The sequence below is a fragment of the Eucyclogobius newberryi genome, unplaced genomic scaffold (genome assembly GCF_026437365.1).
Source record: "Eucyclogobius newberryi isolate DKJ021-1_F unplaced genomic scaffold, fEucNew1.0.hap1 SCAF_20, whole genome shotgun sequence".
NCBI classification, from domain to species: domain Eukaryota; kingdom Metazoa; phylum Chordata; class Actinopteri; order Gobiiformes; family Gobiidae; genus Eucyclogobius; species Eucyclogobius newberryi.
In genome coordinates this window covers 21458401-21483915 of record NW_027315835.1, presented here as the reverse complement: position 1 = coordinate 21483915, position 25515 = coordinate 21458401, and the positions used below count along the sequence as shown (strand labels likewise).

At 41.1% G+C, this 25515-nt stretch overlaps 3 protein-coding genes and 1 non-coding gene across 5 annotated transcripts; 3 read left to right on the top strand and 1 right to left on the bottom strand.

The window, feature by feature from the left end:
* Nucleotides 1-163: 163 nt before the first annotated feature.
* Nucleotides 164-236, bottom strand: trnar-ccu (transfer RNA arginine (anticodon CCU)). Its single transcript has one exon. It is a non-coding gene; the product is annotated as a tRNA-Arg (tRNA).
* Nucleotides 237-601: 365 nt separating this feature from the next.
* On the top strand, nucleotides 602-1836 carry cby1 (chibby 1, beta catenin antagonist). Of its 2 annotated transcripts, none has more exons than XM_072456116.1 (5): nucleotides 602-722; nucleotides 957-1055; nucleotides 1174-1279; nucleotides 1367-1479; nucleotides 1556-1835. In XM_072456116.1, the coding sequence occupies exons 1-5, from the start codon at nucleotides 717-719 to the stop codon at nucleotides 1625-1627; spliced, it is 396 nt and encodes a 131-aa protein (XP_072312217.1). In that variant the 5' UTR covers nucleotides 602-716; the 3' UTR covers nucleotides 1628-1835. The 2 variants fall into 2 exon arrangements, with proteins under 2 accessions (XP_072312217.1, XP_072312218.1); XM_072456117.1 differs by having other exon boundaries at nucleotides 617-789; nucleotides 1556-1836.
* A 1134-nt stretch (nucleotides 1837-2970) lies between these two features.
* Nucleotides 2971-4543, top strand: pdap1a (pdgfa associated protein 1a). The gene is made up of 6 exons (XM_072456193.1): nucleotides 2971-3113; nucleotides 3610-3692; nucleotides 3766-3837; nucleotides 3999-4123; nucleotides 4224-4375; nucleotides 4472-4543. The coding sequence occupies exons 1-6, from the start codon at nucleotides 3101-3103 to the stop codon at nucleotides 4504-4506; spliced, it is 480 nt and encodes a 159-aa protein (XP_072312294.1). The 5' UTR covers nucleotides 2971-3100; the 3' UTR covers nucleotides 4507-4543.
* A 3795-nt stretch (nucleotides 4544-8338) lies between these two features.
* Nucleotides 8339-10971, top strand: LOC140368776 (uncharacterized). Its single transcript, XM_072455836.1, has 4 exons — nucleotides 8339-8425; nucleotides 9108-9311; nucleotides 9707-9843; nucleotides 9974-10971. The coding sequence occupies exons 1-4, from the start codon at nucleotides 8339-8341 to the stop codon at nucleotides 10419-10421; spliced, it is 876 nt and encodes a 291-aa protein (XP_072311937.1). The 3' UTR covers nucleotides 10422-10971.
* The last annotated feature ends 14544 nt before the right edge of the window (nucleotides 10972-25515 follow it).

The following is a 25515-nucleotide window of genomic DNA, read 5'->3' as shown; positions in this document are numbered from 1 at the left end:
CACTGCCACCAATGCGCTGAGAAACACGCACGTTTGTCTGAATGTCTTCATTCTTCGCGGCTTCAGAAAAAACAACGGGTAAGAAAAAAATCTAGAATCTTGAAACGTGTGACGCAAAGCATAGTCTAATATCTACACCAACTCTAAAAGAAACAAAAACGACCACCCCAGATGGGACTCGAACCCACAATCCCTGGCTTAGGAGGCCAGTGCCTTATCCATTAGGCCACTGGGGCTACGTAAGATGAAACGTGGCCTTTTTCATATATAAAAGTAAAAAGCAAAAGTAATCATTATATACATATACATTCCATTGCTTTGTATGACTTCTCTTGATGTTCTTATGGGGGGAGAAACTTCACACAGATCTAATAATTCAAGACCGAATTAACGTGCTTCCGTGACGCGTCACCATGGTAATGAAGTAACGAGTTTTGGATCGTTCCATTAGTAAGGGGATACCGATGGAACGTTACCTTCCATCTGCACGGTCTTGACTGTGCATTAACTGTTCCGATCTCAACATTATTTCTACCCATTTATAAATCCTGGCTAATCGCACACAATGAAAAACCTTCTTCTAAACTTGAATTCTGGTGAGATTTCCAGCTGTATATACCCCGTAGTCGCACATGCGCAAGGGAAGTGTATTTGTGGGTGAGGATGAAGCAGGATAAAGGAATCTGTAAATCAGGAATTTACAATAAATAGTCCGAATGGAGGTAATTATCTGAACAAGTTACGAACAAGTGAAGCAACCACCATTTTCAAATACTTTCAGGCATTCAGGTATGAGGAGTGTGTATGCTAACTAGCCAGTAGTGCTAGCTACTTAGCATTAGCGCAGTTACTGTAGCAACCAGCAGCTGTAGACGCTTCATGTTTTGTCTTTGCGCTTTGACGGTGCTCATTCTGAAGCTCTGATTTAACATGGTTGTATGTAATATATGTTGTAGGATCTTAAAAGGTCACTGAGGATGCCGCTGTTTGGAAGCACATTTAGTCCGAAAAAGACGCCACCTCGAAAAGCTGCCTCTCTTTCAAGCCTCCACACAGTAAGTTTAAACATTCACTTTTTACTGGTCAGAAAGCATGATTTATTATGATTTCATTATGTAGCTACATTTTTATTTGATGTGATGTTTTAACACATTTATTCATTTTCTCTTCTAGTTGGACAGATCAACGAGAGAAGTAGAATTAGGCACTGAATATGGGCCACCCTGTATGAACATAGGAGGTCAAACCTGGAAATTTGAAGATGGACAGTGGATAACAGGTAAAAAACTAGATTAAGACCACTATTTAACCATTTAATACCGGAGTGTAATAAATCTTTCATGAAATGCCTCTTTTGACTGATAAGAGTCTGGTGGAACCGTTTCAAATAAGGAAATGCAGAGACTCAAGAAAAGAAATGCACAATTAGAAGAAGAAAACAACCTTCTGAAATTAAAGATTGAAATTCTCATGGACATGGTAAAATGTTTGATTTCCTTTCACATCTGATTATTTGTTATTACGTTAACCTACAATATGGTTTTTCTTCTTTCAGCACACAGAGACAACAGTACAATATCACCTGAAAGAGAAGGAATTGGAAGAGTTAAAGCTTCATCGAACATAAGGGACTGAAATGTTCTTTACCATTCTTGAGGCTTGTGTATGTTTTCAGTTAATAAATATCACGTCATTTGTCCCAGAGGAGCAATTATAGCACATTGAGCAGTTAAATACAATAATAATTGAAAAGCTCAAATAAAGGATTCAATGGAGCTCAACAGGAGGACTTGTCAGGCAGGGTCAACAGATCTGTGTCTGGGCAGTTTTTCCAAATTTGTATACAATGCTGATTCTTGTAATAGTTTCAACAGGATAACCTATCAGTTTTACATTATTTTAAATACAAAATGACATTAGAATGAATGAATGAATGAGGAAAGTTCATAGTTTGTTTTTATGCACTGATATTGGCAATAAACCTTTTCTGATTGTGATAATGGATTGTTTTGTTATTGAGTGACTGCGTAATACATTATTTTCTGAATGACAACTCAAAAGTTTACATTAGTTTACATTACAGAGTGTGTCTGCAAACTCTGTAATGTAAACTGTTTTTGTCATGCAATGATCATGGCACAGGGAACTACCCGGTACTAGAACTGCAAAGTATTGCTTCTGAAAACCATTTCACGTCATTCAAGGTTCTTTTAGTAGATATTTTTAATGTGATTTTTGTGTGTAATATTATCCCTAATAGTTTACAGTGTAAAGTTTGTCAGTAAGACAGAGCATGGTGAAACAGTATGAGAGTGTCCACTTTAATCACTGGGGGTCTACCACCCTCACACAGACTGCTTTCTGCAAGGAATATTGTTGTTGTAGTTGTACGTCTTCAAAGTATGTGTTTTACACAATACGTTTGGTGCATTTACCGCCATCTACTCTATTCTTTACACTTTATTGCTGTTGCTGAGAAGAAGAAGAAACAAGAGAGAGATGTAATCATTGCTTCAAAGCAATAGAAGAAGAAGAAGAAGAAGAAGAAGAAGAAGAAGAAGAAGAAGAAGAAGAAGAAGAAGAAGAAGAAGAAGAAGAAGAAGAAGAAGAAGAAGAAGAAGAAGAAGAAGAAGAAGAGGAAGAAGAAGAAGAAGAAGAAGAAGAAGAAGAAGAAGAAGAAGAAGAAGAAGAAGAAGAAGAAGAAGAAGAAGAAGAAGAAGAAGAAGAAGAAGAAGAAGAAGAAGAAGAAGCGTGATCTAGTTGTCAATGATGTTTGAAATGTTATCCAGGGTACCGCTGAAGTAGATGGCGGTAAACGCACCTTTGCAGTTGACTGCCAGCCATCATTAAAAGCAACAACAACATTTGTTATCCAGTGTCAATATTTTTCAATCCAAATGTTTGAGTTTTTAAAATAAAGATAAAATCTGAAGACTGCTGCGGCACAAGTGAACACACAAATGCGCATGTGCGGAGTTCATTTCCTGTGATTGCGGCGCTACGGCACGAGCGGGAGCGACAAGCCGTGTGTTTTTATTACTTCATTTGACTCTTTAATAACTCCTCTTTTAGGTAATCGTGTAACTCTTGAGTGTCAATTATGCCGCGTGGTGGTAAGTATTCTCTGTATATCATAAATGTGTAATTGTACAACCGGTATGTAGCTAACAAGAGTAAACCTATGGCGTTAACCTAGCCCGTGTAGCTAGCTGATGAAATAGTGCTGAACTTTCACATGTTTAGCCTTCGTGTACAAACCGGTCATTACTGAAGTTACTCTACTCGTGAATGTTTGGACTTTGTGTTCAACATGTGCTTCAAACGTGTCTACATGTTACAAATTTGGATTTAAACGTGTTAGCACACTGTCTTGAGCAATGGCGCCTGGTCTGTTTGTTTTAAAACACAAAAAGAGACTTGGTTTAACTAAGAGAGCGTAAGCGAGATTGGAACCTCAGATCGGCTCATTCAGTCACTAACCTCCCCTTTTCCAACATGTCATGGTCTCTATGGGCCACATTCATCCTGTAACACGCAGACTGTGGACTGAACATCATCATGACGGAGACTGTCTTCTGCCGCACAATAATGGAAACCTTTTAATTTCAGGGAAAAAGGGTCATAAAGGCCGAGGAAAGCAATTCAGCAACCCAGAGGAGATAGACCGTCAAATGCGCGTTCAGAGAGAAATGGTTTGGAAATCTACCTGTTTTTCTGATAAACCCCAATATAAGTAATCCTAAACTGGTGTTTGTTTTGTGTCAGGAGGCTGCTGGAGGAGAGAAGGCTGAAGGTTCAGATTCTGAGGAAGAGAGTAGCAGTGAAGACGAATCTGAAGTGAGTAAAACTATGACGTTTATTCACTAATGAAGTCATTGAATAATTTGTTTTTTTCAGTGTTGTGAAAACATTATGTATGAGGTTTCTAGTTTGTCCAAATAAGATCTGGCAATGTATGAGTTAGTCATTTTTTTATAACGATCAACATTTGTCTCCAGAACAGGAAAAGGAGTGGAGTAGAGGGCCTTATTGAAATTGAGAACCCGAATCGCGTGTCTCAGAAGAGCAAGAAGGTGGCGGAAGTAGATGTTGAGGCACCAAAGGAACTGTCGCGCAGAGAGAGGTAACCTCTTGTGTAATGTGTCAAAAATAAATCAAATTGAACTGAATGCGTCATGTTTTGTTTACTTGACATTAAATGTTCTCTTCATACATTGTGCCAGAGAGGAGATAGAGAAGCAGAAGTCAAAGGAGCGCTACATGAAGCTTCATCTCGAGGGAAAGACGGACCAGGCCAAAGCTGACCTTGCTCGACTGGCCATCATCAAGAAACAGAGAGAGGATGCGGCCAAGAAGAGAGAAGGAGTCAAGAAGGGTATAATCTTTTCTTTTTTAATCATAACAATGGGGTAATATGAATCAGCAGCAGAGTTTATTATAACAGTAGACTGTTTCTATTTGGATTCTTTAGATAAAGAAGCAGATGAAGCCAAAGGAAAGCGTTAGTCCTTCACCATAAAACATGCAGACAAGTCTCAGGGGATGGAGAACTGAAGAGGCATATCTGAGAGAGACCAAACTGAGCGCTGTCATGGCAGGGTGCTCCTTGTCCCTCAAAGTCATTCTGAGGGTCCTCCACGATGACATTCAGGTCCAGGGTGGAGCGATGATGGACTAAGAGGAATGCAGCTGTTGGGATTCCTCTTCTCTGATGACTACCCCCTGAGTACGGAGGAGGCAATCTTAGGTTTACCAAGAGTTGAATAGCCTTTTTTCACTATCCTCTACAGAGTTTTAATTGTAAAGCTGCAGAAGTTATTTCTATTCCTTCATTCTAGACATTTTACAAGTTTACTCAGTGACCGGTTTTACAGTGAACATCCCTGAGGATGTTTTTGGTGCTTTAACTTCATTTAAGTCAGGTGTTCAAGATACTTAAGTGCATTTGGACTATGATATCCATTGGATAATTTCTTCTCAAGATACACTGTCGAGTTCAACTAATAAGACGATGACTTCATGACCAAACCGACCAGATGTTGTGATTTTATTAAAAAGTTGGTATCGTACACATTTGACAAAGTTAATTTTGCCCACTTTGACAGTATTATTCACTTAAGATACCATTACAAATAAACTTTTGAAAATGTGCTTAAAACCTGTAAAATTGTCCCTTATGTAACCAACCAGCCTGCAATAAAAAACAAAATTCAAGCCTTGGAATTTTTTTTATTTTTTAAAGGAAATGGAATAACCATGCCTTTGTTCACTTAATTAATAATCACCTGTAATTATAATTAGAACATTTACTTTTTTACTGCATTTGTAACATTTATGTAAGGCATTTTCATCAGTAAGCAATCATGCACTGGCCATCTCGTTTAAATGTGAATAATAAAGTTCACCTAGTGTAATTGAAAGTTAAAAAAACATTAAGTATAGCAGTAGCTTCTGGGATTTCTTTATCCTAAAGAAAAGCATGCGTTTGTGTGCTGAATATTCTCTTGTTTTTGATTTTAGTTATAATCTGATCATTTCTAAAACGTTCACGTAACTTCAGGATTGTTTTACCTGCTGCTAACACGAAGTGGCAGTGTTGTCCCACGTCAAAACGACCACCTGTTTCTGCCATTTGGTCTAAACAAGAAATGTGTTTATTTCCTTATTTTTTTAAGATTCAATTTTGTCACCAAATGTGTGTTTGTCGCGCGCGTGCGTATATAGCACCAGTTCTAGGACTTGAAAGGTCACGGTCTTAAGGAATAATTGAGGATTTTTCGAGTTGAGAACTCAAGGGAGTATTTTTATTTTTTTAATGCGCATGCGCACATTCACCCCACCCTCCTGTTGTTTCCAAGACGCGGTATATATTACATAGATCTATTATGGATCTATTATGGTCTAGCCTCAAACCTCGTGCGGAAGCAGCACGCAACAGCGCCGCTGGCCAATTTTTTGTTTCATAGGATACTTCCGACACCGTATATTTCTCAGCCAATCAAGGTGCACAAGCAGAAGGCGCGCAGTCACTACGTCATTCATGTGTTTCTTGGCGTTTATTACAATGATCCTTAATTGCTCAGTTGGTCTAAAAAAGAAGTCTGGCAGAATTGACATGGTCCTAGATGCTGCCAAAAGATTCATAAATGTGGATGTTATTACTGGGGAAGGTCCAAACAACACGCTTAATGAGAGCTTTTGCGATCAGAACTGATCAGCGAATTACATACATGGTTTTGTTTTGCTTTTCTTTTTTCACACATTGTTAGTATGAGCCATATTATAGTCAGGGCCGGCCCAAGCCTTCAGGGGGCCCTACGCGAAAACATTTTTGGGGGCCCCTAACCACGTCATCAGAATCAGTTTTATTGCCATTGTCAGTAAACAATTCACATATGGAACTTTCTTCAACGCAAACAAAGTTCACCAAAACTCCAGGGCATCCGTTTGCCAGTTAGTTTATTCTCAGCGCCTCACAAGCTCAAATATTGATAACTTAAATCCCACAATGCAACTTGGTATTCCGCTGACATCACCTCTACTCCCTGTACAAATAACACACGTCCCAGATATGTTTTTGGGCGTATTTGTGGGCGTTAAGGGTCGACAGCCACATTAGCAGTTTAAATTAATGAACAGGGGGGGTCTGGGGGAGATTTTCAGACCTTTTTTGGGTCTTCTGGTGCATTTTAATGCGGTCCAGCCGGCTAAAGTAAGAGTAAAATGTTGAGGTTGTAATGCTATAAAATGATGATGTGATGAAACTGTGCCAGAAGAAAATGATTAAAGCCAGTTATTAATACATTAGTGTACTTAATTACTCAATACAATATTGGCTATGAAAAATAATTATGGTCAAATTGATTCATTTTAACTGAAAATGTAAAATTAATAGTTATCCTTACTAATTTATCTTTTACTGCTCCCAACTGTTCCTTCTTGCCAAAGTGACAAAACAAGTTATATTAAATTAAACAAATGGCATAAGCATTGCTTGATTAACAATTAACACTGATAAAACAGTGCAAACATGTTATTCCCAGAGAATGAACAGAACTAGAAGTGAAGGTCCAAACTTAGCTATAGTGAAGAGACTGTGTTTCTGCAGCTTTGCCACTTTTGTATAAAAATATATAGTATTATTCTATAACAGACGTAATCAGTTATTTTTCACTATCAATTTATTATAATTTATAACAAATAGTCTAATGATGCTTTTTAAATAAATTGAAATGTTTTATTGCTCTATTAAAAGTGAATTACAATATAAATGTTTGTTCTGATCAGAACACCACACACTGGACTCCTGCACCTTTACGTTCCTCTCATTGCACTTTAAGAAGTCAAAGTAAAACAGACATCACGAGTCACGATTGATCTCACACATGGTGATGTGAGAGAGAGGAACGCAAACTCAAACCGCTCATCTCTGACTGAGGCTGCACAGGGGCCCGGGACAGGGGCCCGGGACAGGGGCCCGGGACAGGGGCCCGGGACAGGGGCCCGGGACAGGGGCCCGGGACAGGGGCCCGGGACAGGGGCCGCACACTGTTCACTCCAAAGTCTCACGTCAGAGGTTCTGGACCAGGCGGCGCTCGTCCGGACCGGATCTCCGCCTCTTAGTGACCGGGGCATAGACGCCCCTCACCGGCCTCACCTGCAGCTAACACTACCGGGCTGGTGTAAATATTAAACTTATTATCTTTCATTCAGACACATATTGTGCGCGGGGCAGAGCTCTCGTCGCCTCCAGCCTGAGCAAACTAACGTGACAGACTCGTGTTGTTTCAAACAGCAGCATTAACCGTCTCTTTGTAAGAGAAGTTCAATACCTGGTGAGTGTTGTTGAGTTTGCAGTTTCTTTACATCGTCAAGAAGTTTCTTCTTTCGTTTTTCGGCACCAGGAGATATATTCTTCTGGACATGAGGACCACGTTCTGTTGTGTTTATGTTTTGCTCTCGTTCTGCTCGCGCACAATGAAGTTGACCAATCAGCGCAGGTTTGGTGTCTCGGTTGCCAGATTGTCATTACAAATAAATGCGGTTTGTGTGTTATATGTTACCGCTGTGTGCGCTGCCGCGCCAGCAGCGCTACTACACTAGTGGCGCACGCTGCGCTTGCACTTCTCATAAGACGGGTTGCCAGATTGGGGGCCCTATTAACGCCTCGGGGCCCTACGCGGCTGCTTAGTTCGCTTGTAGGCTGGGCCGGCCCTGATTATAGTAGAGCCATGGTATGAGCACTTAGAACTAGCATATTCGCAACAGCAGGTGGCGGTAATGCGCTTTTTAAAGTTTGCCAACCGCCATAAAACTTCATTAGAAGAAGAAGTTACAAATGGCTGCACTTGTCATGCTTGAGCTTTGCGACCGCTGTGCGTGTGACAATAGATCAACTGCTGACCCAAATTTCTCGCAATTGAAGGTAATTACCACATGAGGACAACCTGGAGTGCATGCTCAATGGTGATTTGTGGGCGTAAAATAGTGAGTAACATACAAATAAACAGCGTTCATGCCTTTCTTAGACCTAGTCCTAATTTACCAGTTTCAAGTTAGCCAAGTTAACTGTTATCTATCTGATTTTTATAGGCCTTCTTGGCCTTGCCCTCGCTCTACTACTACTACTACTAGAGTAGAATTGAAAGAAATAACAATAATCGTAGTAGTAGGCCTAGTTGGTAGCAAAACAGAAGGCCTGTGTTTTTGCAAATTACAATAGGCTTACTAACTAGCTCGTAAAAGTAGGATAGCCCTATCATACTAGAGTCATAATAGCTAAATAGACCTAATTGGATAAAACAAGTGACATGGTCTTCTACTAATTCTTACTAATAATTGCCTTAGCCAATACAGTGTCTACAGTGTCAGCAGACATGTTTTAATAATTTTTTCTCCTAAATTGAAATCATTGGTAGAAAAATATCTGAAGATACTTTAGGCCTTTTTATATAGGTTTATCAAAAATAGATAAAGTGTTTGGTTATATTGATGGCGGCATGAAAGGCAAATGTCTTCTGGAACTTCCTGCCATTTAAATGGTAAGCCTAGCAATAGGCAATCTCATTGTAACTAGATTTATAATGAAATCATCTTTTTAATTACAGGCCATAATACCATCTCAATATGAGTCTCGATTGTGTTGCTTCAAGGACCATCCATCTGATAATGGGTTTTCAGCAACTTTACGACTTCCTATTGGAACCAAGGAAGAGGCAATGAAGTGGAAGAGGGAGTTCCAGGAGACTTCTAAAACCATCCTTCGACTGTCAAAAACATATCCCCATGTGTGTCAGAAGGTCATATTCAGAGTAAGTAAGATGTGGTTTTATTTTATCACCTGGCCAATCACTAGTAAAACCTCACTGTAATTCAACTAGTACACCTAAAATCATCCCACCTTCCTCATTTGCATCCCTGAACAAGGAAAAAGTTAGTTTTTACGATTTTTCTAATTGGAAAGGTCAGCAATTAGTTTTGAATTAGCTCACTCCTTCCAACAAGTCATGTCAATACAATGACTACTTGTAAAACCCTTTCTATTAACAGTGTAGGAGTTTCTTCATTTTTCATCATATTCTCTTGGAGTTTCTATCAAATGTTCTCAAAAATCTTCACCTCATCTTCACCTCGTTAGGAGAAGAAATCAATATTTTGCAATGATTTGTTATTGCCTAAAAATGAACTATGACCTTCTGCTTCTCAGGAGGACCTCCGTTGTCGGCATAACACACGGCGCTCATATAGCAAAGATTTGGAGAACATCCGCCCATCATCAAAGGATACACAGTGCAAGGCCACAATGACGATAGTCGTAAAGCGCACAGGAATAAAAAGAACCAGGTAATGGACTTGAGTAACACGTCTATCAAATAACTTGAACCTGAAAAACTGCATATTTCAGTAGCTTCTTCTAAAGTTAGTGGTCTGTGGGCATTCATATCAGTTAAAATTAAACTTTTCAATGTTACAGGTCAACCGATCGTCATCTCCCGAAATTTCCAATGATCGTGAACATGAGATTTATTCACAATCACCCACTCAACTGTGCTGATGTGCAAGTGACTTCCCATGGTGCTGTCTCGTCACCAACCACAGCCGAGACCACATCATTAAATGATTCTCTTGATGGGGGCTCGGAGGTTCAAGAGGTGAAAGAAAGTTTAATGACATTTAGCAACTCATTGATGAGTAAAGTCGAAAATGACCCAACCACTTTCCTACCGGCTGTCAAATCCTTCCTTGCAAGCTCACAGAAACTGAAGACTGACTCGGCTCTGATTTCAGCATTGCACACATTTGGAAAATATTGTGATGCAGCCAGTTCCTTTAGTACTAACAGGAAAAACAAGTTGTCAACTTTGAAACGAAAAGGTGTACAACCAACTGCTGTTGCACGGCGAAAGAAGGCTGCACTTTGAGGTCTGAAGTGCCTGATGAGTGGAAGGCAAACAAAACAATCTTTTATAAAGGAACATGGCTACCACAAGGCTGCTCCAAAAAGGAATGCAAGAGTTGACCTGAAACCTGGTCTACTCTCACCCAGGGAGAAGTTTGCAGCGCCACACAGAGTGTGTTAGCAAGAATCGAAGTCTGAAAACACACAGTAAATAATGGGGTACACAACTGCCTTGACGAACTTAAAATTTTCATGTGAAGCGCTTACAATTAGGCCTATTCATCTCGTCATTTTTCTGGTTACTACAGGGTGAATTAAGGAAAGTGGACACTTTTCACCCCTCTACGACCAGGTTTCCACCTTTTCTTTTACTACTGGTAAAATCTTGCTATGCCCACATACCACACCAAAGAGTTGTTTGTTATTTTCATCCTATTTTGCCTTCTTCTCTATTGTGCAATGTAGCAACTCTGAACATTTATATCCTAAGATTTAGAGCATGCACATCTCTTAAGCAACATGTAAAATATGAAGTTGACAATAGCAAATTTGAATCCTGATGATTCTGTTTATATGTGACGATGTCTAACAAAGTTTTGTAATTTTTCTTCATCAATTAAATATATAGATTTGATAAAATCAGATATCACTTTTCACTTGAGTTAATTAGCCACTAAGGAATTATTTGGGACACTAAAATCAAAGTCAAAATAACTCGATTTCTCACTTCAAAAAGAGTTAAGTGAATCAAACTGAATTTAACCTAAGAATTTAAGAGACTATAAAGTCAAAGGTTGAAAAGGTTTCAAACCGCTGTGTAGGTAGGCACCGTCAATGAATTAATATAATCTCCATGAATGACCACGTAGGCTCCTAGACCATGTAGACACTTAGGTGTCACTCATACCAAAAAGACAACTTCTCATTCTTCAGAGTTCCCGTTGAGACGTGTGAAAAGCGTACTTTGTGGCTTCAAGCACTCTGACGACAGAATTCGACAATTCAAGCTGTATCCAAGCTGTCTTGATACTCGTAGGACATCAGAAGTTTGTTGAGCATTGTGTGTGTCTGTCAGCGGTTACTACGGAGAATCGATGACCACAACTGTTATTTTTTGATAAGTACATGTATAAAAACGTATTACTTTATTGTCCACACGTGGGGGTCATGGGGGCAGGTAGATACAGAAGAAAAGGACGGATGACTTATAGGAAGTTTAAAAAACATTCTTAATAGAAGAACTCTTATAAACAAAACTCTTATAAACAAAAAACTATAGACAGAACCTCACTTCTTAATAAGGAGTGGAGGGGAAAAATAAAGATAAAATAAATAAAAACAGCTAGCGTAAGACAAAATAATAATAATGGTAAAATAAACACTATTTACATCAGTTATATGCACATGAATGTGACATTGCGTGTGAGTACGACAGTAATTGCACATGAATATGACGGTATTGCACATGTTCAGGGCTAGCAGTGTTTGTTATAAAGTCTGACAGCAGCAGGAAGGAAAGACCTGCGAAACCTCTCCTTCACACAGCGAGCAGCTTCAGTCTCTCACTTAAAGGACGCTATGGACGATTTTTTGGTGATTTGAGAACTCAGGTGGAAGTGCGGATGCGCACTCCCCCGTGTGGACTGATACAACACACACGTGCGTTTGTTTATTAGCGCGACAGATCGCATCGCATCTCTCGTCTCCCGTAGTTTTCCGTCTTCTTCTGAGTCAGTCTTTATCTGTCTTCATTTTGCCCCGTACACTGAGGGAACTATATTATGATAGATCAATGCGCTTAGACACGCGGAAACGTGGGATGAGCCACACGCGGCAGCAGGTGAGCGATAGGTGCGTTTTATGATTGATACGTGGCAGGACTAAGACTCATATTTGGGCCAAAAAAATCGTCCATTCAACCTTGAAGCTGCTCTCCAGAGCGGACAGAGTGTCCTGCAGGGGGTGGGACTCATGGTCCAGTATAGATTTGAATTTAGCCAGGACCCTTCTGTCCCCCACCTCCTGCACCAAGTCCAGAGCGCAGCCCAGGACGGAGCTGGACTTCTTGATGACCTCTCCCTCTCTGTGATGCTGCTGCTCCAGCAGACCACACCGTACAGGAGCTGATGCCACCACAGAGTCGTAGAAGGTCTTCGGGAGTGGCCCTGACACTCCAAAAGACCTGAGTCTCCTCAGGAGGTAGAGCCGACTCTGGCTCTTCCTGTACAGTGCGTCTGTGTTATGAGTCCAGTCCAGTTTGTGGTTCAGATGAACACCCAGGTACTTGTATGAGTCCACTCTCTCAATGTCCCATCCCTGGATGTTCACTGTGAGGGGGCAGTGGGGTGTCTGCGGAAATCCACCACAATCTCCTTGGTCTTTCCCGCGTTGATGAGGAGGTGGTTCCGCTGACACCAGGCCACAAAGTCCTGCGCCAGTCCCCTGTACTCCGCATCATCGTCGTCTGTGATGAGACCGATGACGGCAGAGTTATCAGAGAACTTCTGCAGGACACAGATGTCCGTGTCGTGTCTGAAGTCTGCAGTGTAAAGGGTGAAGAGAAATGGCGCGAAGACAGTGCCCTGGGGCGCTGCAATGGGTGAGTCCAGGTGAAGTGGGGGAGCTGATGGGCCGGGGCGGAGATGTGAAGAGGAACGGATGCAGGCCATTGTCCAGCTGTGGAAGAGGGAGCATGCAGCTGTGCAGGGGGAGGGGTGGGTGATTGATCAAATCTCAGGAAGTGAGAATTAAGCTCATTCACCCACTGTAGGTCTCTCTTCGTCTGAAGCCCGAGATGGTTTTCAGGCTCCTCCACACTCCCTGAATGTTCTTCTGCTGCAGCTGCTCCTCCATCCTCCTCTTGTAGCAGGCTTCCGCCTGCCTGATCTTCCTCCTGCCTGATCTTCCTCCTCAGCTCCTTCTGCAGTCCTCAGCTCCTCATTGTTCCCTGTCCTGAAGGCTCTCTTCTTCTCCTTCAGCAGAGCCTTCAGTTCACGGTTAATCCACGGCTTGTTTGGAAAACACCGCACCATGTGAGAACTCCCGGGGCAGATAATATGGCCTCATGCCAATAGCCAATAGCCAATAACAGTTCAATGTCTTTGTTACATAGCTGTTCCTTCACTGTGCAATGTTCAGGCTTACACCATTTCGTGTTTACATACACAGCCAGCCCTCCACCTCTCTTCCTACCGCATTCTCTCGTTCTGTCCGCCCGCAGCAGATGAAAATTGTCCAAACCGACAATAGAGTCCGGCATTTCTGCTGTTAACCAGATCTCTGTGAAAAGCAAGACACTGCTGTCCCTATAAATCCTCTGGGACCTCATGAGGCTCGCTAGTTCTGCCATTGTATTTTGAAGGGACCTCACGTTACCCATGACTACGGCGGGAAACACCGGCCTCAGCCTATGGCGCTCTCGCTTTTCCCCGAGTTTGCGTCCCGCTCTCCGGCTCCTCGGTTTTCCTTAGAATGTCTGCCGGGATAACGTGACGATCACCGGGTAAGACGACGGCCGGGGGGCGCGGGGGGGATCGGAGCCAGCGCACATCACGACAACACGACAAAAACACGCAATAATCAGTCCGAACAAAGTCGAAACAAGTTAGATAAATAGATAAAGCACAATAAGTGTGAAAAAAGTGTGAGAAAAGAGCGGAGCGTTGCAGCAGGCTGCCAGCGGGGCCAGCGCCTTTATGACGATCAAAGAAATATAACAATATAATAATAATAATTATATAATATATATATATATATATATATATATATATATATATATATATATATATATATATATATATATATATATATATATATATATATATAATTAGACCATCATAAACACTATGCACGGGACCACGCGTTGTGGGGCTGTGACAGCGAGACCACAACAATCCCGAGCAGAGATCCCATTGGAGCGTTAACAAAGCGGCGCCAGGTGACAGGCCACGGCACTGAGGGCGGAGGTACGTGGAACACCCAAGAACCCAGGTAGTCCGTAGGTCAGAGAATGAATGACAAAACAGATGCGCTTTTTATACATGCGTTTGTGGTGACGTCATACATCCGGGACTTCCCCATAGCAGCTATTTTGAAACGGGCATGCAATATACTAGCAACCACCACGACTGCGTCCTTTTCTACGGCATGAACGAATACTTATACTGATTCTTTAGACGATAACGGCAAACTAAGGTACAGGGCCGGCCCAGCCTATAAGCGAACTAAGCAGCCGCGTAGGGCCCCGAGGCGTTAATAGGGCCCCCAATCTGGCAACCCGTCTTATGAGAAGTGCAAGCGCAGCGTGCGCCACTAGTGTAGTAGCGCTGCTGGCGCGGCAGCGCACACAGCGGTAACATATAACACACAAACCGCATTTATTTGTAATGACAATCTGGCAACCGAGACACCAAACCTGCGCTGATTGGTCAACTTCATTGTGCGCGAGCAGAACGAGAGCAAAACATAAACACAACAGAACGTGGTCCTCATGTCCAGAAGAATATATCTCCTGGTGCCGAAAAACGAAAGAAGAAACTTCTTGACGATGTAAAGAAACTGTAAACTCAACAACACTCTCCAGGTATTGAACTTCTCTTACAAAGAGACGGTTAATGCTGCTGTTTGAAACAACTGTTTGAGATCCGGTTCGGACGAGCGCCGTCTGGTCCAGAACCTCTGACGTGAGACTTTGGAGTGAACAGTGTGCGGCCCCTGTCCCGGGCCCCTGTGCAGCCTCAGTCAGAGATGAGCGGTTTGAGTTTGCGTTCCTCTCTCTCACATCACCATGTGTGAGATCAATCGTGACTCGTGATGTCTGTTTTACTTTGACTTCTTAAAGTGCAATGAGAGGAACGTAAAGGTGCAGGAGTCCAGTGTGTGGTGTTCTGATCAGAACAAACATTTATATTGTAATTCACTTTTAATAGAGCAATAAAACATTTCAATTTATTTAAAAAGCATCATTAGACTATTTGTTATAAATTATAATAAATTGATAGTGAAAAATAACTGATTACGTCTGTTATAGAATAATACTATATATTTTTATACAAAAGTGGCAAAGCTGCAGAAACACAGTCTCTTCACTATAGCTAAGTTTGGACCTTCACTTCTAGTTCTGTTCATTCTCTGGGAATAACATGTTTGCACTGTTTTATCAGTGTTAATTGTTAATCAAGCAATGCTTATTCCATTTGTTTAATTTAATATAACTTGTTTTGTCACTTTGGCAAGAAGGAACAGTTGGGAGCTGTAAAAGATAAATTAGTAAGGATAACTATTAATTTTACATTTTCAGTTAAAATTAATCAATTTGATCATAATTATTTTCATAGCCAATATTATATTGAGTAATTAAGTACACTAATGTATTAATAACTGGCGTTAATCATTTTCGTCTGGCACAGTTTCATCACATCATCATTTTATAGCATTACAACCTCAACATTTTACTCTTACTTTAGCCGGCTGGACCACATTAAAATGCACCAGAAGACCCAAAAAAGGTCTGAAAATCTCCCCCAGACCCCCCCTGTTCATTAATTTAAACTGCTAATGTGGCTGTCGACCCTTAACGCCCACAAATACGCCCAAAAACATATCTGGGACGTGTGTTATTTGTACAGGGAGTAGAGGTGATGTCAGCGGAATACCAAGTTGCATTGTGGGATTTAAGTTATCAATATTTGAGCTTGTGAGGCGCTGAGAATAAACTAACTGGCAAACGGATGCCCTGGAGTTTTGGTGAACTTTGTTTGCGTTGAAGAAAGTTCCATATGTGAATTGTTTACTGACAATGGCAATAAAACTGATTCTGATGACGTGGTTAGGGGCCCCCAAAAATGTTTTCGCGTAGGGCCCCCTGAAGGCTTGGGCCGGCCCTGCTAAGGTACACAACAAAGCTATCATTCCTTGGTCTGACATTTTGGCCTCATATATCCTGGATATCGTATGTAGTAGACGTGCGGTTGTGCCCCTTTCAAAATGGCGTACTCGGTTGCTACAAGTTCCCGGATGTGCGAACGCATGTATTGGTCAACGGCCATAGCGATTAGCCAATAGGATAAGCCCAGAGTGGCATAGTCTGCCCGCAAGACCATACTGCCACAGATGTATGGCCATCCAGCGTGTCATTAGTCTTCGCAGATCTTTTATTGATGATGGAGAGTGACCACTGCACAAAGCCTTCTTCAGCTCGTCCCAAACACTCTCACTGGGGTTCATCGGTAGTACATTAGTGACTGCTTTCACCCATGCCGCAGTTCTCCAGTAGGCGTGTACCTTCTGTATATGCTTAATTGAATCCAAGTGGTGGCTTGGAACAGGCAGTAGCTTACTACCAGTGTGAATGAATAATGCACTGCAAAGTATAATTTACACCAGGCAGATTGGATGGAAGTCTTACTTTTTCAAAACTCAAGATTGTTTGGCCAAGACATTACATTGATAGTGCACTACAAGCTTGTTTATACACTGACTCTAAAGGTGTCATTGCAGTTTCCCAAGCCTGTCCCCAACAGCCTATACAATAGGACAAGTGGAAAAAGATAAAGTGTACATACATGTTCTGGCTGCTACCGAGATGTGTGTAAAAGTAAACCATCCAATATTCTTGGCTAGAGAGAATTTTCTGTCCTTAGGCAAGACACTTCACCCACATTGAACAGTAAAGCACATCAGGACTGTGGATTTAAGGGTCCCTCAATAAGATACATGTTTGCAGAGCTCCCTGTATGTGGTAATACATTGGATTTGACATGCTATGACATTTCACTACTTGGACACATACTTTATATCTGCAATTGTACAGGCTCCAGTTTTTATGAAAAGCATTTAAGTGCAATATAAACATTTAACAGATATACATTACAATTAAGGTAAAAAGGTGAAAGAAATTAGAGGGAGAGAAAAACAAACAAACAAAAAAAAGGTTATGTAGAACACACAACAGCTTAATTTTCAGAGGGCTGGCCCTCAGAGCCGGAGGTGCACTACACACCACTGTAACATTTACCCCCGTTAGCCTTCCCTGAATTGCTTAGATGAGCCTATCCCCAACTCCATATTACTTTTAAATGTTTCATAACTAAAGCCAACAGGGAGACTTAGGCTCATGCTGCATGTGTTGGCCTTAGGAAATTGGGAGAAGTCAGATCCAGGGTGCATAAAAAGAAGATCCAGTGAATAATGGAACCCCATTGCAGGGATCCTGTCCAACCCAGTGGCAAAGATTAGAATGTCTCGGAGCTCAATTGGATGAGCTTGGCCTCCTGTGCACAAAATAAGAACAGTTTATCACGTGCATAACACTCTTATGGATTGTTTACTGGTGTTGTACATACCCTCGACTTCTACCAGCCAATCCCTAAAATGTGCTAAGCACCGTGTCTCCAGTCTGCGTCTGTTAGACCCAGAAGGAGACAAATAGTGCTTGAAGAGCACAGAGAGGTCCCCGGCAGTGAGTGAGGTGGTGTTCTGGAGGAATACACTCTTAAATGCCTGAGGGTGTAGTACCACCTTCTCCAAGATCCCTAAGGTCATAAGCCCTTTTTTGAACCTGTATGATAAAATATTGTTTATCGTTGAATCGAAATACATTTTGGACAAAAATAACACCAATCAAAAACATACTTACGCTTCAAGACCAGCTTGTATTCGCCCATTGCAGTAAAACTGGACAACTGCCTCTACCAGATCATCACGCTCCTTCATGTCGCGGATGTAATGGACAGCTCCCATCGGTGCTAAGACATCAGTGGCCCCAAAAACAGCAGCTCGGACCGAATCAAGTGTGTTGGTTCTGGCGATCTACAAACATCAGAATCAGAATAGGTTTATTGCCATTGTCAATTAACAAAATTCACAAACATAGGAACTTGTCTTGGTGATCGATGCAACGCGCGCACGCGCACGCACGCACGCACGCACGCACACACACACACAAAATAAAACTTACTTCTTCCAGCTTTGTCCTGAGTTCAACATCCACCACCTCCTCGACTGTGGCCTTGTGACAGTCCATCCCAGAAATCTGGCAGTACAGCCGAGATGAAAAAAAATGGGGTGATACACCACCTTGCACAAGGCACACCGAGATCATTCGCCCAACCTGATAATATATGTTTTTGCTGAGTGCTGTAAAAACACAGATACAGTTCTATCAGTTTATCTAAGTAGTTTTTAAAATTTATAAATTTAGTCTTTTTACAGCAAATCTGTGCTTTGAAAATAATCCTTACCAACAACATCCAATGCCAGGGCTTTGCACTCTTCTGGCCCTTCAAATATTTTACAATGTTGTATTTGTGCCATAAGAAGGCGGCAAAATTCCCTTGTTGGACCTCCTACATCAACTGCACCCTCTCCAGTCCCATTGCAATCCACAAAATAGATTTTCATCTTGGCCGAGGGGTCAAACTGTGGTCTTTTGAATGCTCTGAGGGCACATTGAAGCTCCTCACCTCTAATCACATTTATGAAGTTGTCTCTTGATGTTGGCCTCAGAGCAACTTGTAGCTCTCTGAGTGCATCAGGAACACTAATTTGACTTGTGAAAAGAAAAAAGGCAAGTTAATAGATTTTCCACAGTACTTTATATAATTGTTATTTACTCACTCATTATTAGAGTTGGACCTTGATGGTGCCAGTATTGGTCGAGAGTTGAGATGAAATCGGCGCGGAAAGGAGAGGTGCACTGAAGGTGCACGTAGGGCTAGCTGCATAGATGGTGATGGGCCTGGTGGTGATGGGCCAGGTGGTGATTGGCCTGATCGTGATGGGCCTGATCGTGATGGACCTGATGGTGATGGGCCTGATCGTGATGGACCTGATGGTGATGGGCCTGTTCGTGATGGGCCTGATCGTGATGGGCCTGATCGTGATGGACCTGATAGTGATGGACCTGATAGTGATGGACCTGGTGGTGATGGGCCTGGTGGTGATGGGCCTGATCGTGATGGGTCTGATCGTGATGGACCTGATCGTGATGGACCTGATAGTGATGGACCTGATAGTGATGGGCCTGGTGGTTGAAGGCCTTGTGTTGGAGGGCCTGGTGGTGGAGTGCTCTCAGCAGGAGAGCGGTGAGGTGGACAAGGGAGCTGAGACGCAGGAGAGCGTGACCGCTGGTGTGTGGATGTTTCCTGCCCAGTGCTCTGTAATGGTGAACAAATTAGGATGAAAAAATATTTATTTCATACTAAAGTCTATCAATAACAATAATGGCCAAACCACATACCTTGGGTCTTAAGTACAAAGCACTGCGGTTCAGTGCATTTGCGGCCCTGATCTCTGCTGGACAGGTTTGGATCAAAGGGACAATGTCCCTTGATCCAGTCACTCGGCAGAGATCAAAACTTTCAGGGCATTGTGGGACATTGTCTTTCAAAATTTGGACAAATTCGCCCGGCGTAAGGTCCAAGGGAACTTCAAGTTTATGTCTTGGTGCTGCATCTGCAAAGAAATGTAGGCTAATGAAATTTCAAAAAGGACACAACATAGACAAAATATAAATATTTACAAATTTGCAAATAGTACAATGCTGAAATAGGTCGTACCTCTTGAAGTTATATATTTGATCAAGTCTGCCCTTCTCAATACAGAGACTCTAAATGTCATCTGACGAACCCTATCAGATCTCCTTGGACTTGGCCCACTTTGGGGCCCAGTCTGCTGTTGGTTGTTGCCACTAAACATGTCCAACCTCAAGAAAGAATTAAATAGTTAGACAAATGAAAGCAATGCAAAGGAATAACAATATTGAGAAATTACATTACCAATTACTTAACAAAGTACTTTCCTATGATAATACACAACCCACACTGACAGTGAAAAAAAACAAGTTTTTAAAATGAATATATATATATTTTTAAACATCTATGTGGACAAATCAGAAGATCAAATAAAACAAAATGCAGGCCCCAAAATGTACATATATACTCATATATACTTGTTGGTCTGCCCAGGTTGCGCAGCCAATTAACAATACATGCGTTCGCGGTGACGTCATACAGCCGGGACTTCCCCACATCGGTCATTTTAAAAGGGGCAAGCGATATGTAAAAACCAACACGACTGCATCTTTTTCTACGGCATAATGAGCTACGAATACGCTGATTCTTTAGACGATAACGGCAAACTAAGGTACACGACAAAGCTATCATTTCTTGGTCAGTCAACAAAGCAATGTCCAAACAGAATGCAGGTTTTTGGCATTTTAGCCTCATAATTCCTGGATTTTGTATGTAGTAGACCTGTTGTGCCCCTTTCAAAATGGCGGACTCGGTTGCCACTGCACAAGTTCCCGGATGTGCGAACGCATATATTGTATTTATGCTGTCCCTCAAATCAGATATACAGTCATGTATCAGTCGTTCGCTCCTGCTCTCAAATTCTGTGCTCATTGTTAACTTTCATAGTGGTTGGGACTAGAGAGTGACTATGCTCCAGAAAAGGGCCAATAATAGTAAAGATGATTTATTTCTCAAACTGCAATGTGTTTCGTGTTTAATAGTTGATATAATATGAAATATTTATTATAATTGTTCAAAAAGTGTATCAAAGTGTTACATTAACGCCACCTACTTCTTCTTCTTCTTCTCTTCTACTTCTTATTTTGTGTTTTATGGCGGTTGGTATCCAAGTGTTACATTACCGCCATCCACTGTAGTTAGACTTTAGACTTTAGACTTTATTCTTCGTCTTCTTCTTCTTTGGTGTTTTATGGCGGCTGGTATCCAAGCGTTACATTACCGCCAGACTTTATTCTTTAGACTTTATCCTTTTCTTTAGACTCCATTCTTCACATTCAGAGCTGTCCAGAGCTGACTCTTCTTCATCTTCCTCTCCTTTGGTGCTTCTTCTTCTTCTATGGTGTTTTATGGCAGCAGGTATCCAAGTGTTACGTTACCGCCAGACTTTATTCTTTAGACTTCAGCCAATCAGAATTCTAGCCGTACAGCTTAATTCTTCAGGCTATGGCGATCTTTAGACTTTATTCTTCAGACTTCATTGATGACATCACACGTGCTTTGAAGATAAGTTCTTCTTCTTCTTCTTCTTCTTCTTCTTCTTCTTCTTCTTCTTCCTCTTTTCTTCTTCTTCTTCTTCTTCTTCTTCTTCTTCTTCTTCTTCTTCTTCTTCTTCTTCTTCTTCTTCTTCTTCTTCTTCTTCTTCTTCTTCTTCTTCTTCTTCTTCTTCTTCTTCTTCTTCTTCTTCTTCTTCTTCTTCTTCAGTGTTTTATCGTTCGGTATCCATAGTGTTTTATTACCACCACCCACTGTAGTTGTGACTCTTGAAGTTACTTTCATTATTGTCGTTGCTTTAAATAGCGGCCGGCAGCCGTGCATCTACTGGATTGAGTGTGGACAGGAGATCAGCGATTGTAGTGTAACACTATAACGACGCACCTAACTCTATAACCTTAACTCTATAACCTTAACTCTATAATCTTAACTCTATAATCTTAACTCTATAATCTTAACTCTATAATCTTCCTACTAACCCTGTGTTGTATAAGTTACTCGATCCCTGTGACTGGACTGCAAGAAGATTCTGCAGATTCAATTCCTGCCTATTATTTTGAAACCATAACACATGCAGATGACCTTTGGATGTTGCCATAGGAATGTGGGCTAAAGTGGTACCACGTACAACCTCCACGTGGAGATTTATGGTCAATGCAGGAGCAGAGATACTTTGAACGTTGGAAAGAACTTTTTCCATCGAATTACTGCTTTTGGATTAAAATGAATTCAGAGAGTAATTTTCTCTCTCAAGACAAAAGCTAAAATGCTAAAAAGACTATGCGGTTTTAGTAAACAATCATCTGATTGCGGACTTTGTCCACAAGATGACTTTACTGTACATAATGTTATTGTGTTCTACATTTTCATTTGACCGTTTTATAACTTGTCTTGTGGTTAATTGAGTGTCTGATAACACAAACCGGTAGGATGTTTGCCTATCCTATTCAGCGACCTATTGAGTCCAGTGTAGCCCATTCTCATGCGAGCAAAGGCTCTCTTCCCCTGCGTTTCTGCCCATTGGATGGGGCCCACCCCCCTGCGCACTACTTGTATTTATATTAGTCTGTTTGAGTTATACGATTTTTTGGTTGTTTACCTATTCTCAATATTATTAACACACAATTGAAATAAATATTGATAATTATAACACATATTTTATAATTATGCAAAAATGTACTTGAAAAATGCCCATGAGATTGATAAGATAAGATAAGATATGCCTTTATTGTCCACACATGGGGAAATTTTGGCATTACAACGCAAGTAGATACAAAGGGAAAGGACAGATAACTTATAGGAAGTTTAAAAAAACACTCTTAATAGAAGAACTTTTATGAACAAAAACAAAAACTCTTATTAACAAAACTCATGTAAACAGGACCTCTCATATCTTAATAGGGAATGGAGGGAAGAAAATAAGAATAAAGATAAAATAAAATAATAATAAAAATAGCTGGCATAAGACAAATAATACTAATAATAATAATAATGGTAAAATAAACACTCTTATTTACATCAGTTGTATGCACATGAATATGACGGTATTGCACATGGTTAAGTCAGTCAGTATTGCACATGTTCAGGGCTAGCAGTGTTTGTTATAAAGTCTGACAGCAGCAGGAAGGAAAGACCTGTGAAACCTTTCCTTCACACAGCGAGGGTGGATCAGTCTCTCACTGAAGCTGCTCTCCAGAGCGGACAGAGTGTCCTGCAGAGGGCGACACTCATGGTCCAGCATAGATGTGAGTTTAGCCAGGACCCTTCTGTCCCCCACCTCCTGCACCGAGTCCAGAGCGCAGCCCAGGACGGAGCTGGACTTCTTGATGACTCTGTCCAGCCTCTTCCTCTCCCTCTCTGTGATGCTGCTGCTCCAGCAGGCCACACCTACAGGAGGGCTGATGCCACCACAGAGTCGTAGAAGGTCTTCAGGAGTGGCCCTGACACTCCAAAAGACCTGAGTCTCCTCAGGAGGTAGAGCCGGCTCTGGCTCTTCCTGTACAGTGCGTCTGTGTTATGAGTCCAGTCCAGTTTGTGGTTCAGATGAACACCAGGTACTTGTATGAGTCCACTCTCTCAATGTCCCTTCCCTGGATGTTCACTGGTGAGGGGGCAGTGGGGTGGCGTCTGCGGAAATCCACCACCATCTCCTTGGTCTGAGATTGAACCTGAGAGCAATGAATAGAATTAGGGGGTGATAAAAGCTCAAGAGTCCATCTGAGGAGCAAGCACCTGACCCCTCCTCTGTCCAAAGCACGGTGGCACAGTGGCCCTGACTTAAGTAAACACTGATGCACCAAACTGAGAGCCGAACAATGAACGGGAGAAGTGTGAACAAATGTACATGATTTTATTCCAAACACAATGAAAACAACACACACAAACACAACACAAAACTAGACTGAGAACCCAGGGTTGAATGCCGTATTTACTGTATTTACAATTACATTTTATTAGTGTATTAGTATTTACAGCATATGCACATGTGTATTATGTACAGAGATTAAGTAAAAGTTACATGAATTAACACGCTAAAATCATGGAGATAATTATATTTACAAGCCAACACATTTACATATTTAAATAGTCCAATATATTTCCTGGCTTGTCCTTGAGGCGCTGCTCAGACAATCACTGCTCTAAAGTTTGGCCCCCAGAGGAACCAGCACAACAAAGCCTGTCATAGCGGCCGCCCACACTTGGAGCGTTAAATGCCATTTCACTGACATATATTCTTTTTAAGGCCCCAGTAGCTTCCTCTTCAGTGTGTAGCGGGACACAGTCAGAGGAGGACTGGGAGCAGGAGGTCCCGGAACCACTGCTCTGGGCGCTGCTCTGGGTCAGCACTATTTTTGCGCCACAATTTCCGTGGCATTTTGAGTATTTCATTTCAATCTTTTTGTCATAAAATTATAATTTATTTGATTTTTAACTGGTACATATAATAATGCCCTTGGTATAATAGCGTGTGCAAATCGTTATGTGGCAAAATCTCAAATCTGTAATGAATAAAATATTTAGGCGCGCTAAATTTAGGCATTACATTTACTAAAACAAAACTTATTATTCAAGCCTTGTAAAAAAATAAAAAAAATAAATCGGTTAGCAGTCATACATCGGTTATTTGGGTTACAACATTTAATTCCTTATCAGTAACTTGCAAACATGAATCATAAAGTTCACTTCCTGTGATTGAAAGTTGAACAAACATTGTTTAGTGAAGCAGTGACTTCTCTTCATGTCCTGCTGAATATCCTAAAGAAAATCATGTGTTTACTGTATATTTTCTTTTGCTTTTGTTCGACTTTATAGTTAAAAGCTGATCATTTTAAAACGTTCTGATTATGATTAGTTACCTACTGCTAACACTAGATGGCAGTGTTGTCCCATGCCAAAACGACCGCATGCGTCTGCCACATGGTCTTCACAGGTTTATTTCCTTTGTTTATTTCCTCATTTAATATTCGTATTTATTCTTTTTATCGTTTTACAAGCGGTTAAAGTTGATAACATAGGCTACAAAATGAATATAAAAGTGACACAGCTCAATTAATCATCAAAAATCCTTACTATTACAAGTTTCAGTTAGGTTATTTTTATATATATATATATATATATATATATATATATATATATATATATATATATATATATATATATATATATATATATATATATATATATATATATTTCCTGTAACTGTATGAGAATAAAACAAAACATGCCAATGTTTTACACACATTGGACCTTATTCGCCCTTATTTCCTCTTTTGAACTTTCACATCCTTTTAACATTTACTTGTAATGTTACATAAGTAGGCATTAGGCTCCAGTTTGTGGGTCTACTCTTCTCAAAATCTGGCCTATATTTGAAAATTGATGATAAATTCTAACCAAAAGCTCTTCATATTCCGGTTCATTGACTTTCATTGATTTTGTTACTTCCACTGTCAGTGGTGTGTCATACAAACTCCCTCACCACACTTCACATCTATGCAACTTCCTCATTCTGTAACTTGGGCTGTGCTAGATGTGACAACAGCCTACAAGTGAAACGAGAACAAAAACTGGCGCCTGACACATGCACAAAAT